Source organism: Vicugna pacos, chromosome 6 (assembly GCF_048564905.1).
Source record: "Vicugna pacos chromosome 6, VicPac4, whole genome shotgun sequence".
NCBI lineage: Eukaryota > Metazoa > Chordata > Mammalia > Artiodactyla > Camelidae > Vicugna > Vicugna pacos.
This window is the reverse complement of record NC_132992.1, coordinates 22,793,270-22,806,710: the sequence shown is the minus strand read 5'-3', so window position 1 is coordinate 22,806,710 and position 13,441 is coordinate 22,793,270. Positions and strand designations below refer to the sequence as shown.

The 13,441-nt window shown below is 56.1% G+C and overlaps 1 protein-coding gene across 1 annotated transcript; it reads left to right on the top strand.

The window, feature by feature from the left end:
• Window positions 1-1,969: 1,969 nt before the first annotated feature.
• ITPKA (inositol-trisphosphate 3-kinase A) lies at window positions 1,970-10,451 on the top strand. The gene is made up of 7 exons (XM_031672931.2): window positions 1,970-2,594; window positions 8,324-8,420; window positions 8,504-8,720; window positions 8,862-9,066; window positions 9,306-9,407; window positions 9,693-9,764; window positions 9,860-10,451. Exons 1-7 carry the CDS (start codon window positions 2,106-2,108, stop codon window positions 10,061-10,063), a joined length of 1,386 nt encoding a protein of 461 aa, XP_031528791.2. The 5' UTR covers window positions 1,970-2,105; the 3' UTR covers window positions 10,064-10,451.
• Window positions 10,452-13,441: the final 2,990 nt, after the last annotated feature.

Here is a 13,441-nt window from a genome sequence, read left to right as displayed (position 1 = left end):
CCCAGGCCCTGCCCTATTATGTGCCCTTATGCTTTCTGCCTGTAGTAGGTGGAGGCAGAGTCTGCCTTGATTGGATAATAAACTAAAGATGTTAATTTAAGAAACTGAGCATATACAACACTGTAAATCAACTATACTTCAATTTTAAAAAAGAAGTAATTGAGCATAATATAGCACAGTAATAGAAGTCACGAGACCTAGCCAGGACACACTCTGGCTTTTCCACCAACTAGCTATATGGCTTTGCACAAGGCCCTTAATCTCCTTGGTTAAATCACTTACCTCTTTGTTACTTCTGCTGTACTGTGAGGATGATAGAAGCATCTAAAGGTACTTTCCACTCTAAAATCTATGAAATGACCTCTCATATCAATGTTTCAACACCCATTTCCCTGTTTGCCCTTACTTTTCCCGTGAAGAACACCTGTGTAGTGATGGCAAAGAGCTCTTCTTTGGTTGCTGGCCTTGGGCAAGTGCCTGATACAAGAAAAGGAATTGCCCTGAGTTTTCTTTTGGCAGCCAGGATGACACCGGCTCCCAACCTGCCCGTGCCTTCAGCATTCCCTCAGTTTCTCCTCCCTACCCCCCCACCCTCATTTTTCCCCCAAGTCTTTCACTTTCTTCAATTCCCCACAGAGATCTTCTTTCTTCTTTGCTTCAAGGCACCCATTCTCTCTCTGAACCCTCCTTTTCTCTCCTCCTGGGCCATCTTTGAATTCTGGCTCAAGGGAGATCAAGAAAGGAAAGCTCCTCTTTGTGGCCTTCATCAGCTCAGAGGCCATCCTTCTGAGGGCACTCTCTCCACAGGGCCCCCAGGAATCCCCAGGTACCAGGCACCTGATGAGGGATCTTCACTTGTGGCAATTTGGGGACAACAGGAAATGCTGTGAAATACTTTCTTCTACACAAAGCAGCCTTTGCAGTTCAGCTAACCACTAATATGTGAAGAGGCCAAAGACCCACCACGATGCCACTGATGAGCACATTACAGTGCGTGAGACCCTTCACCAACATCAGTGCTCTCTTTCCAGTTTCATAGCCACAGTTCTGTGGGTCAGGTGAGGTTTTCCTAAATTTAGAAGCGAGAAAATGGGACTTAGAAGGGTGAAGAGGCTGCCTAACATCACATCTGGAGTATGGTGAACCTGAGGCTGGCTCTTTCTTCTACCCACACTAAAATTATTCTAACGTTTTAGAGGCGTTACATCCTTCTTTTCTTTTACTCTCACGGCAATCCTGTGAGGTGGACCACAACCCTGCTCAGGAGAGCCCACAGTTCAAGGAGGTGAAAGGACTTGCTTACAACCACACAGCAGACTCCAAGCCCCAAATTCCAAAAGGAAAGGAGGTGGAAGGGGTCAGGCCCGCCAGCCAGCAGGCAGGGATGCAGCCCAGGACTCTGCCAGGGAAAAGTGGAGAGATTCAGGCCCCGCCCTCTGACCTTGTTCTCTGCCAGCCGAGAAGAGGGGAGCTTGGTGGGGGAGAAACCTCAGCTCGTTCTCGGGACAGAGTCTCCACTTAGGCGCACGCCCTGGGGTGAGGCTTCTTCTGGAAGCCGAAGGCCTTGAACTCTGCGCTGGAGGAGCCCGGGGCGGAGGAAAGCCCCAGAGAACTGGAAGTCTTTGCTCCCCAGGATGGATGGGCCGCGGAAAGGAACCCGAAGGATTGGATGGGAGAGCAAGAGAGGGACCCGCGCCTCCCCTGCCGGGTCAGGGCCCTTGGAATTGCCAGAAGGAATCCTTTCCAGCCCCGAAGCCAGGGAAGGCAGCACGGTACAGGGCGGAGCGGCCCCTCCCGTCTCCTCGAGGGCGGGCCCAGAGAGGCCGCGAGGGCCAGGCCCTGGTTTTGTGTGTATCCTCGAGGTCTGGGCTTCCCGACCACTCGGAGGAGCAACAGGGAACCTTCCCAGCCCCGCAAGAGCCCTGGGAGGCCCGCGCTTTCTCTGAAAGTGAAAGGAGTGGGCGGGGGGCGCGGCCGAGGCGGGGCCCAGGCGGGCGGCCGTTCAGGCTCCGCCTCGGGGCAGTCTCAAGCCGGGGGCGCCTAGCGTCTCCAGTCCCCGGCGCGCCGCGGGCTGCTGGGCTCCGCGGCGGCTCTGTTGTCAGGAAATGACCCTGCCCGGGGGCCCGACGGGCATGGCGCGGCCGGGAGGCGGGGGCCCCTGCAGCCCTGGGCTGGAGCGGGCCCCGCGGCGGAGTGTTGGGGAGCTGCGTCTCCTCTTTGAGGCGCGCTGCGCCGCGGTCGCTGCCGCCGCCGCCGCAGGGCAGCCCCGGGCCCGCGGGGCCAAGCGGCGAGGGGGACAGGTCCCTAACGGGCTCCCGCGGGCTCCCCCTGCCCCAGTGATCCCGCGGCTGACTGTGACGGCCGAGGAGCCGGACGTGCCCCCGGCCAGCCCAGGGCCGCCCGAGCCGGAGGGTGTCTGTCTCCCGGCCGTGGGCTCGTCGCACCTGCAGCAGCCGCGTCGCCTCTCCACGTCGTCGCTCTCCTCCACTGGGTCCTCGTCGCTGCCCGAAGACTCGGAGGACGATCTTCTGAGCGACAGCGAGAGCCGGAGCCGCGGCAACGTGCAGCTGGAAGCGAGCGAGGACGCGGGTCAGGTATGGGCCGCGGGGGCGGGGCCAGCGGGGGCCGCGGGGGCCGCGCGCGGGGACCTGCTTTGAGCGCTCTGCGGACTGACTCCTTGCCTAAACTCCCTCCCCGGAGGGTCCGATTCTCACTCTTTAGAAGGGGCTTTGGCGTCGGGGGGAGGCGCGGGGCTGACCTCTCACCTTGGCAGTTTTCACCCGAGCCCCACAGGCGGGTCGCAGTCCGGGCCCTGGGGTATCTAAAAAGGAAAGTGAAGAGGAGTCTGCGACCAGCCACGGGGTCCAGGTGGGGCGGGGGAAGCATGACTTGCTAGCTGCGAGGTAGTGCTAGAAGGATCGAAGGGGCTTAAGGTTGCCCCGCGAACTCTCGCAGAGAGGGGCGAACCAGTCTCCCTCTCTGCCGCCCCCTCTCCCGCGCCGTAGCCCCACCCCCGCCGTTGCCACGGTTTCCCTCTCCTGAGTGGGAGTGGAGCGGCTCTGCTCCTGAGCCGCCGCCGTCTGCTCCCTGCGCCCGCACCAGGCGTGGACGCAGGGAAGGGAGGCGCGCAGGGTTGGGTGGGGGCTCTTGCAGGGGCGAAACGCGGCCCTCCTCCGCTTTACTGCTCCTAACTCTGACCTGGGAGAAGGTAAACTGAGGCTGAAAGGGTGGCATCAGCCTGCTAATCTCCGCCTCTGGTAGCCTGGATGTTCTGGGGCCAGGTTTGACCCTCGGATAATCCAGACTAGGGTGCGATGAAGTCATTCCCGGTGCCTGCTCCTCAATCCTGTGCCGCGCCCAGGATGGCCATTTTGTCCCCCTCGTTTTAACCAAGGCCAAATACTTTAAATAACTACCCGCGGTCAATGCGAAGGAGTTGTTCTAGGTCCACGTTATGCAAGTGTCCCTGGAGTGGAGGGAGAGGGAAAGCGCGCCCTGCAGGCTCTGGTGGCTGCGGGCCTGCCCAGAAGGGCAGTGAGAGCCGCGGACGAGTGCTGGGGTTGCCCAGGCCCGCTGAACCTGGGCTCTCCCTACGCGCTGATTGGACGAGGCGCAGGAGTTACTGTAACGACTTGCAGTGGCTCTGTGACTCAGTTACCCCTGAGACTTCTATTACCCAGAAGACGGCGTGGTTTGTAAGTGACCGAGGAAAAAGGAAAAAGTCAAAAGTCTCTTAGCGCAGGAATTCACCCTGCCGCCAGGTTAGGGTGTGCGGAGTCCCTCTCTCCCCTCTCCACCTCGGGTAAGGGTAGCCCTGACCCCTGATCCTTACTCTTCCAATCCTGGCCCGTGAAGGAAGGCAGGTGCCGCCGAAGGGCTTCCAAGGCAGTGACGTGGGGCAGTGAGAACTCTCCCCACCTCCGAAAATCCGGAGCAGTAGCTTTGGGCCCACTGCTCCCCCGCTCAAATCTGACAGCTGAGAGGCGGGCGCTGGAGGAAGGGCGGCACGAGGGCACCCCCAGCTTCACTCTTGCTCCTGAAGGCGGAGGAGGTCCCGCGGCCCAAGACTGAGTGCAAAGTACGCAGGCCGGCTGGGGTCAAGACTCCGACACGAGTCGCAGCTGTGCCCCGGCGTCTTCGGCCTCTCCCACCCTGGGCCTCGCTGTCACCGGCGCGGCAGGAGCTGGAGCAGATGGCCGCTAAGGGCCCTTCCAGTCCCAAGGCTGCGAATCCCAGGCCTTCCCAACCCCCAGCTCGCCGGGGCCTCCCCGAAGACAAACAGCCACGGCAGCGTCAGATAAGCCAGGGGCTGTTGACAGAGGCCGCCTGCGTCCGCGTGGAAGGGCTCGGCTCGGACTTTGCCTCGCGACCAGTCCAGGAGCAGCACAGTGAGCCCGCCCAGGCTGCCTTTAGGGATTCCCCAGGCAGAAAGCAGAGCCCATCGGCTGGCTGACCGTGAAGAATACACCTGGGAGAGAGGTACCGCGGCAGCACTCAGAGGCTCCTTACACTCAGGCCTGGGTGGATAACACAAATAGTGGAGAGCCTCTGCCTGGCACATACATCCTTCACCTATTCCTCGGAGCCGTGCACAGCCTGCTCAGAGACGGGCTGCCCCAAGGTAGTTGGGACTGGGCAGCATACGTCCCTCCTGAGTCCTTTCCTATGGTAGTGGGAAAACCATACAGGTCAGGGGAGGAGTTGAGGGCCTGTCCCCAAGGGCAGCTGGCATGACTGTATTCTTAGAGGGTGTTGCTTCACCAGAAGAGAGGGTGTTTGACTCTTGTTCATTTGGTTCTCATCTCTTAGTGCTCCAGGATGGGTAAGGAGACCTGGATGTGATCCTGTCCTGGACCCAGAACTCCCACACTTCACTTTTCACTAATTATAGAGCAAAATTTAGGTTAACAGACTTCCTTTTTAAAAAGCAAATGCTCCTGGGAGGGTAAAGTCGTGGGTCACTTATACCTTAGTGCAAATCATTTTATAAATTTAAACTCATGGCTCTCACCACCACCACCACACCAAGAGTGCTTATTTGGTAGAGTACTGGGACATGGAGAAGAAGTTGGGCTGTAGAGAACTTTAGCCAGAGACTGGATGGCTGGAGGTAGGAAGTCAGGAAGGATGGGGATAAATACCAAAGGGTCCATTCTGGCAGAAGATACATTCAGTATCTGGTGTGATATATGAAACAGGAGTCCTCAGGGTTTCCAAATAGAGCTTGGACAAAGGAGGGTCTGAGGCTGGTGTCCAGCTAAGCCCTGCCCAGGGAGAGATGCTCCCTGTCCAGCCCCAGGGTGAGGAATTATCAGAGGGTCCTCCTGTGACTTCATCAAAGACTCTTTCACACAACCCTCCTGGGCTTTTTGCCCCAAGATGTCCAGGTGGCCTCTGGCTGTGAGTTGCTTTCCCAGATGTCTGTAGGGGAGTAGGCTGGGCCAGAGGATGGGGTTCTAGCCCTCTTTTCAGCTAGATTTCAGTCTGTAACATAATCTGCTTTCTGATATCCATACAATAAAAGCCTTACCTGCTCAAAAATATCTTCCCTGCTGTTGTTTATATGCCAAAATCCCCACCCACCTACCAAAGAATGATTCTCCAGGAACTTTTTTGGACACATGCATCTGTATATGCATTATGTTCCCTGGGGGAGGTAGCTCCCTAAGATGAAAGATGGCAGTGAGTTCCATGACACTTGCACCAACTCCTTCCATGTTTGACCATATCCATTACTGACAGGAGAGCTAAATCCTGTCATTACTAACAAACCTCAAGAGGTGGCTGGGAGGGATCAGATGAAATAATGGGTATGAAAGCCTTTTGTAACCCACATGTCTGGATACAGCCTTAGCCTCTGCTACTCTTGGCTGATATGATCCTCACAAAACTGGGGTAGGAAGAGAAGGTGATGACCCCATTTTACCTCAGCTTGGGAGCAAGTTGATGCTATGTTATCACACATCAATCAAGTGGCAGTAACCCAGAACTGCGGGTACTAAATCCTCTTCTGCCAGGCCCATCTTCCACCTTCCAGCCTCACTCACTGCTCCCACATGATCCCAGAAGAAAGGATGAGGCCATTCTTCCATCTCACCTAACCCAAGGCTGGTTCCATCTTCTGCTGCAGTGTCTTCTACAGAACAAGATGTACCTTCAGACCAAGTCCATTCTGGTCTCACTGGCCCCCAAATTCTGCCAGTAAGCACCTAATGTTGCCTGAAGCCCCAACATTAAACCCTTTCCTTTGGATGAAACAAAGGTGTCCAGCCAAAAGAGAGGGGTCCCCAGAGATCAAAACACACTACCTTGTGGCTGCAAGTTGCTTCATCTTGTACAATACTCTTTCTCCTGCAGGGTCTCCTAAAGGTAGCATGGGTAGCATGGATTTTGGAACCTGCTGGGGCAATTGGAACAAGGGAAGAGGGTTGAGCTGGTAGAGGGCATAAGCTAGAGACTGGGAGACTGGAGGAAAGGATTGAGGGAATGTTAACTCTCTGAGCCTTGATTTCCTTCTGAAATGGCAATAATTCCCACCTCATGCACTTGCTGAGCCTGTGCAGCAGCATCGTGAATCTCAAACTCAGTGTGGGAGAGGAGGATATAGGATGGTGCTGCTGAATATGCACGGCACTTACATCTTCCTGGAAATTTTTTTTGAGAATTTGGAGGTGGGAGAGTTTTATAATAAAACTTGAATTTATTATGCAGCATAATGCAAACCTTGTATGTATTTAAAGAGTGAAAAAGGGAGTTTTGAAAGAGATGACATGCTTCTAGTGGGCTGCTTCTGGCTACACCCCCAGATCCCTGGGGATTGGACACGTGATCACACCCTAGTGTGCCATGTAGGGACTTCAGTAGGAAAGCAGGAGCAGTGCTGTCTGAGAAGTGCCTGGCATGCCGTAGGCAGTCAGTAAACGGTGGCTCATGTTATGGCAACAGCTATGTCCAGAGGAAACAGGCTCATACAGATGAAATTCTCGCTTGAGTTCACTCAGCTGGAAAGTGACAGAGCCAGGACTGGAACCAACTCCTGACTCCCCAGCCAGTGCTCTATCACCAACTCCCATGTCCTCCCCATGGAAAGGGATTTTATGGTCAGCAGCTCCCCTGCTTAGGCCACCACCCCAGTTCTCCCTCCCCCTCTCAGAACTCCCTCTGATCAGGGAAGCTGGATTCTTGGTTCCAGCCTTGTGGAAATATACACGTGTAACTCCTCTAAAAGGCAGGCATGCCGGGAGGAGGTAGCAGACACACTGGATGAGCAAACCTGTGCACTTCAGTGGGTAGACATAGAACTGATGAGTTTTGGGTGGAAAGAGGAAAGGTCCAGAGTGTCAGATGCTCTCAGGACTGGGGGGAGGCTAGAAGCAATGGTCAAGAGACAAGAGGTACACCAAAATCTACATTTCCCTCCCAGTTTTGTCTAAGATGACAGATCCTCAGCTCCACGTCCTATTTGCAAAGTTCAGGTGCCTGGGTCCAGATCAAGACTAAGGGTGCCCTGGGCCTTGCCTTGTCAACTGGGGAGGAGTGACATGGCATCCAGGGATAGTAAGAGGGCCTTGGGGAGCCCTAAGCCACTCCTCCAGGCCCTACCTGTCTGGCCTCCCTGCCTGAGCCTTTGTAATGGCTTGATTCCATGTTTGTCTTTCTCTCTAAATGAGAGGAACCAATGGTCGCAAGTAAATGAAACAATAATCAGCTACTGCTTCATGCTAAGAAATGGGGTATGAGGGTTGGGGAGCTGTCACACTCAAGCCTCATTTACTACTCACAATGACCCAGTGAGAGTGGATAGTTCCCCATTTTACGGATGAAGAAACTGAGCTCAGAGGCTTCTCAGGCCACAGAATATCCTGAGGCATTGGTAGAAATGCAAATTTTTGGGCCCACCCCAGACTTTTCAGAATTTCCCCGTGGTAGACCTGAAAATTTGCATTTTTAAAAACAAAGATGACCATCATGTGATTCTGAAGCTCACAAAAGTTCTAAAACCTCTCAACAGAGCAGTTTAGTAACCTGTCCGTGCAGCTTTGGAGTAGCAGAAGTAGGGTGCTAACCTGAGCTTTCTGACGCTAAGCCTAGGGCTCTTTTCAGAACACTGAAGAGCCGGCTATCTGTCACCTCCATGTGCTTGTCTCAGGGTCCTCCACAGAGGCTCACCATAAACTTTCCCTGAGTGAGTGAGTGATTGAATCATGGGGCGCTAGCTGCTCGCGATGGGGGGGGAGGGGTGCGGGGCGAGACCGTGTTCCAGAGGGAGGGCTTGTGCACTGCTGAGACGCTGACTTGCCGACCGGGATCGTGTTGCTTTCAGAAAAGCCATTGGCAGAAGATCCGGACCATGGTGAATCTGCCGGTCATGAGCCCTTTCAAGAAGCGCTATGCCTGGGTGCAGCTGGCGGGGCACACGGGTGAGTACCGGGCAGACGCGGGTGCGGTGGCTGGAGGCGGGGTAAGATGGGAGTAGGCAGCGCTAACTAGTGCCTGCCCGCAGGGAGTTTCAAGGCGGCCGGCACCAGCGGGCTAATCCTGAAGCGCAGCTCGGAGCCGGAGCGCTACTGCCTGGCGCGGCTCATGGCAGACGCGCTGCGCGGCTGCGTGCCCGCCTTCCACGGTGTGGTGGAGCGCGATGGCGAGAGCTACCTGCAGTTGCAGGACCTGCTCGACGGCTTCGATGGGCCCTGCGTGCTTGACTGCAAGATGGGCGTTAGGTACGGGTGCCCTGTCGGGCAGGTGGGAACCGGGCGAAGAGCCCACGGCGGGGGACAAGCTCTCTACGCATGCCCAAAGCCTTGCTCGACGGGTCCAGGTGTGCGTCCGTTCACGCCCAGACACTGCCTGCGCCTCTGTAGGACTTACCTGGAAGAGGAGCTGACCAAAGCCCGCGAGCGGCCCAAGCTACGGAAGGACATGTACAAGAAGATGCTGGCCGTAGACCCTACGGCACCTACTGAAGAGGAGCACGCGCAGCGCGCTGTCACCAAGCCGCGCTACATGCAGTGGCGAGAAGGCATCAGCTCCAGCACCACGCTTGGCTTCCGCATCGAGGGCATCAAGGTGGGCCAGGCCCGCTTCACTTTGCATCTACCGGACCCTTCCTCCGCCCCAGCCCCACTGCGCGGTGTCTGCCCTCCATGTTGACCTCCCACCCCGACCGCCCCCGGAAGAGGCACCCTCTGGCGGCCGACTTGCTGTCCCTGGCATTCAACGTCCCGGGAGGTACCGCTGCTCCAGCCTGATCCTCTCCCCTTGGGCAGGTACGGGGGCCCTGACAATTTATGTCTCACCTTCTACAGAAAGCCGACGGCTCCTGCAGCACCGACTTCAAGACCACGCGAAGCCGGGAGCAGGTGATTCGTGTCTTCGAGGAGTTTGTGCAAGGGGATGCAGAAGTGCTGGTGAGCGCACTATTCCAGTACCCTCAGGTGTTGGGGAGCCTGAAACTGAGGGCTGCCCCCAGGTCATCTGGTGTAGCGGCCTCCCCTATGTGACCCCCCCATCGTAGCATTTATCGCAGTATTGTAATTGCTTTACATTCCTTCTATCCGGGCTGTGCGCCACGTGAGGGCCTGTGCTTCCTCACCACGGTATTTGCCAAGACAAGCATGCACCATGGCGCCGCTCATATTCGCAGTTTCAGTTGGTGTTGAATTTGCCTTCCTCTCCTACCCTACCCTCTCCAGAGGAGGTATTTGAACCGTCTGCAGCAGATCCGGGACACCCTGGAGGTCTCTGAGTTCTTTCGGAAGCACGAGGTAAGAGGGGTAGGCTCAGGTACAGGTCTGTGGTCTGTGATCTGTGAGGGCCTCTCCTGCATAGAGCCGTGGTCTGACCTTGTGGGATTCGGCAGGTGATCGGCAGCTCGCTCCTCTTCGTGCATGATCACTGCCATCGCGCCGGCGTATGGCTCATCGACTTTGGCAAGACCACGCCCCTCCCTGACGGCCAGACTCTGGACCACCGGCGGCCCTGGGAGGAGGGCAACCGAGAGGACGGCTACTTGCTGGGGCTGGACAATCTCATTGGCATCCTGGCTACCCTGGCCGAGAGATGAGTTTAGACCTCTGTTCCCGCGGACCCGAGGGTCTAATAGATGGACCAGCGCCTGCTTCCCCGCCATGCATGCAGGCTAGAGACTGAAACCCTGCGGTGCGGGGCGGTTCATATGATCCTGCAGGACCAGGTGCCAACCACTATGGGACACACTGCACATGCAGGGCCTGGCCTCCATACAAGCCCCAATGTTCCCAGAGCCGATGACACTAATTTAGCTGGGGGAGGGAGAGGTAGAATGGGACACAGGGCTTCTTCCTCAGCCCAGCTCGCTCCCATTCCTCTCCAGAGAGGCCAAATAATTATTTTATTTCACAGGCACTAGATCTGTTGGTCTAACCTCCCACACTACAATGGACTCCCCTTCCCAATAAAACTGAAAGACACCAGCTTTGACTCAGGCCTCATACCCTTCCTCCTCTGGCCCCCTCTTTCTCAGTTCCCTGGCATCTCTCACAGCCACTCAGATTACTGGAGGATATGAGAAGAGCTCTTTATTAGAGGCATCTGTATGGCTGGGGTCTGCCAAGATGCAGGATGCTCATGGGGTAATGGCAATCTACAGAAGGCTTCCTGCAGGAGGCAATTTCAACAATTTCAACTCCCCACCTACACCTGGAGGGGATGGGGGGGTAGCCTCTGGTCCCAAATATCAAAGGCTGAGAGTGGCCAGGCTCTTCCCCAGAACACCTGAGGCCAGTTTCCAGTATGGAGAGTCCAGTGGTATCAGGCCAGCCCTGAGACAGGACCAGAGATGCAGCATGGAGTTTACTTAGAACACAAGCCACCTAGAAGCCTGGGGAAGAGCTCAGGGAAGAACTGCTACTATCAATGCCAGAGTCTCACCCTCAGGGCCCTTTGGGGCCCATGAACCCCAAGTGGGATTCTAAAGGTTCTGATGTTGGAAACCCCTGGATTTGGGGGGCTTGAGGCCAGGAGGCAGCCAGAAGCCAAGGAGTCTCCCTCTCCAACTCTTCAAGCTCTCCAGATTCAGTTCCTGGGCCTGTGGGGATCTTAGGCCCTGCAAAGACCAGATCCCCAACCCCTTCCTTCCCCAGGATGGGCCCTGGTTCACTGGAAGGGGTGAATTCAGCATATCAGGGTCCTGTAATGGGAGGGTAGTGTAGCAGGGGACCACAGTGTTGTTTTATGGCTTCCCTTCTGACCCCCAAGACCAGGATGGTCAGGGCAGATCAGGGGGCATACCTGAACACAGTGCTGAAGACGCTCCAAGAAGCTGGCAAAACTGGAGTGGAGTTCATGCCCACCCCAGGCTGTAAAAGACTTCCTTCTCTGGGCAACACTCCATATTTACACAGGCCCGGGACAGTCCCTGGAAGGGGCCATCCACCTCCAGTGACGTAGTCCAGCACCTCCTGATTGGTAAGCCCAGGGTAGGGCATGTAGACCAGTGAGATGATCTCTCAGAGCAGCTCCCCAAAAGACTTGCATCACAAATGCAGGGAACTGAGTGAAGCCCATCAGGCACAGCTTCCCCTTCCCTTATATGAGATGGCCCAAGGTAGAGGAGTGTGTGTTATCACCAAGAGTCTGTCTTAGATAGGATGTGAGGATGCCTTCCAGGAGGGCCTCTGGGGCATCCACTTGACAGGCAGCAGTACCTGGTAGCCCTTGTGGTAATAACCCGCTGTACAGGAGAGAGGAGGGGAGTTATGAGTTGTTCAAATGGCCCAAAGGTGCTGGTAAACTCTGTTGGAGTCAGCCTTCCCCACATCCTCAGGTCCTACACCTATAGATATCTCTTGCCATCCTTAAGTCCCCAGTCTTGGCCACTCAACTGGGTCCAGTACAGCTCAGCAGGCAGTTCCTGGAAGCAATGTCCCTGCAGAGTTGGGCAAAAAAAAAAAATCACTGCCAGAACTCAGAAACTCCAGCCTTGATCTTTTCCTTAAAAAACTCTGTGGAAGGGTTAGTCCTTGGGGAGGTCCCCAGTGACAGGATCACTTCCAACCTGTAGATGAAATGACTTTCCTCCAGGAAGTGGCAACTCTGGGCTATGTCCTGAACCAGCTGGAGAAGGTCTTGGATGGCCAGCAGTGACAGCTGGTAACTGGGTCAGGCAGAAGGTACATCAGACCATGCAGGTTTGGGGACACATGAACAAGGTCTTTAGAGGGGCCTGGGGGGCTGGGAGTAGGGTCTTACCAGGTGTGGCTGGCTGTGCCTCAGGAAACTCTTCATGTCCCCGCCAGCCATCAACTTCAGCAGAATCAGGTGAGGGGTAGCCTGGAGGCTAAGCCCCATGCGGTGCACAATGTTCTGATGGCTGAACCTGCTGAGTCGATGGTGCAAATACCCCAGTATGTTCTGGGCTCCACAGACTGGAGAGGACCTCTGTGTGCCTAGAATTGCTTCCTCTCAGCCCTAGGGGAAAGAGAGGCTATTCCTGCAGGCTAGTTACCTTCCTCCCATGTTCCGCCCCTGCCTCTGGCCCCAGGTGCACCTGATGATGAGCATCTGCATGAGGGAATCCAGTCTGTTCTGGTCCTGTTGAGAGCCGAGTCCTGGCAGATCTAGGGAGGAAGAGGGCAGAGCTCCTGAGTGGCCACACTTCAGGAGGGCGGGTTGCCCTAGCTCCAGCCACTGTTCCTCCCTCCATGGACCCTTCTCTCCTACCTTCAGCCAGAAGTCCCACCCCTCTCACCTTAATAGCCACCTGCAGGGGGATGGGGTCCCCAGAAAGGCTAATTACCAGTCCCTCATAGACCTCTCCAAAGGCACGGTGGCCCAGGGCTCTGCAGGAAGACAGGTTGGAAGGGGGTGGACGGCTGGGCCTGGGGAAGGGTCCTTGAGGGTCTAGTGCCTCCTTTACCTCCTTTGTCCCCCTGCTTGTGCCCTGTATGCCCAGCTGGCCCTCTCTGAGATGTTCTCTGGCATCCATAATTCACAGCAGGGAGCAGGATGGGGGGGGCTTAGCGTGCAAAGATTCTCCGAAAGAGGGAGAGGACTCACCTGAGCAGAGTGAATATTGGCTGGGGAAACCTCCCTAGGCCTTGGAGGCAGAGACCAGGACTGGGCTGGGCCAAGCGCCACCCAGAAATAGTAGGGTCTGGGGGCTGTCCTGATGGTGGAGGTTCAAACTTGCTCAGCCGGAGCTCAGGGCCTGGCAGCCTCATCCCCTCACAAGCCCTGCCACTTGTTATGGTTCACTGAGGGTGGGAAGAACAATGACACGCTCTCTACCTGCCTATCAGGCCCACCCGCATTTGTCTCCCTCTGCCTAGGATACCTTTCCAGATGCCCATGAAGGTGAATGTTGTCCTCAGGCCTCCCCAGTTGCTTCTATTCTTAGAACCCCAGTGGGGTCCACCACTGCTCTGGGAGTAGGGGTCTTTAATTCAGCCATGTCTGCCTCTGG

Bases quoted from the DNA above. Each gene is read 5' to 3' on its own strand.
- ITPKA (XM_031672931.2), top strand. From the start codon at position 2,106: ATGACCCTGCCCGGGGGCCCGACGGGCATGGCGCGGCCGGGAGGCGGG. The intron at 9,408-9,692 runs GTGAGCGCACTA...TACCCTCTCCAG, and splicing joins AAGGGGATGCAGAAGTGCTG to AGGAGGTATTTGAACCGTCT. The intron at 9,765-9,859 runs GTAAGAGGGGTA...GGGATTCGGCAG, and splicing joins AGTTCTTTCGGAAGCACGAG to GTGATCGGCAGCTCGCTCCT.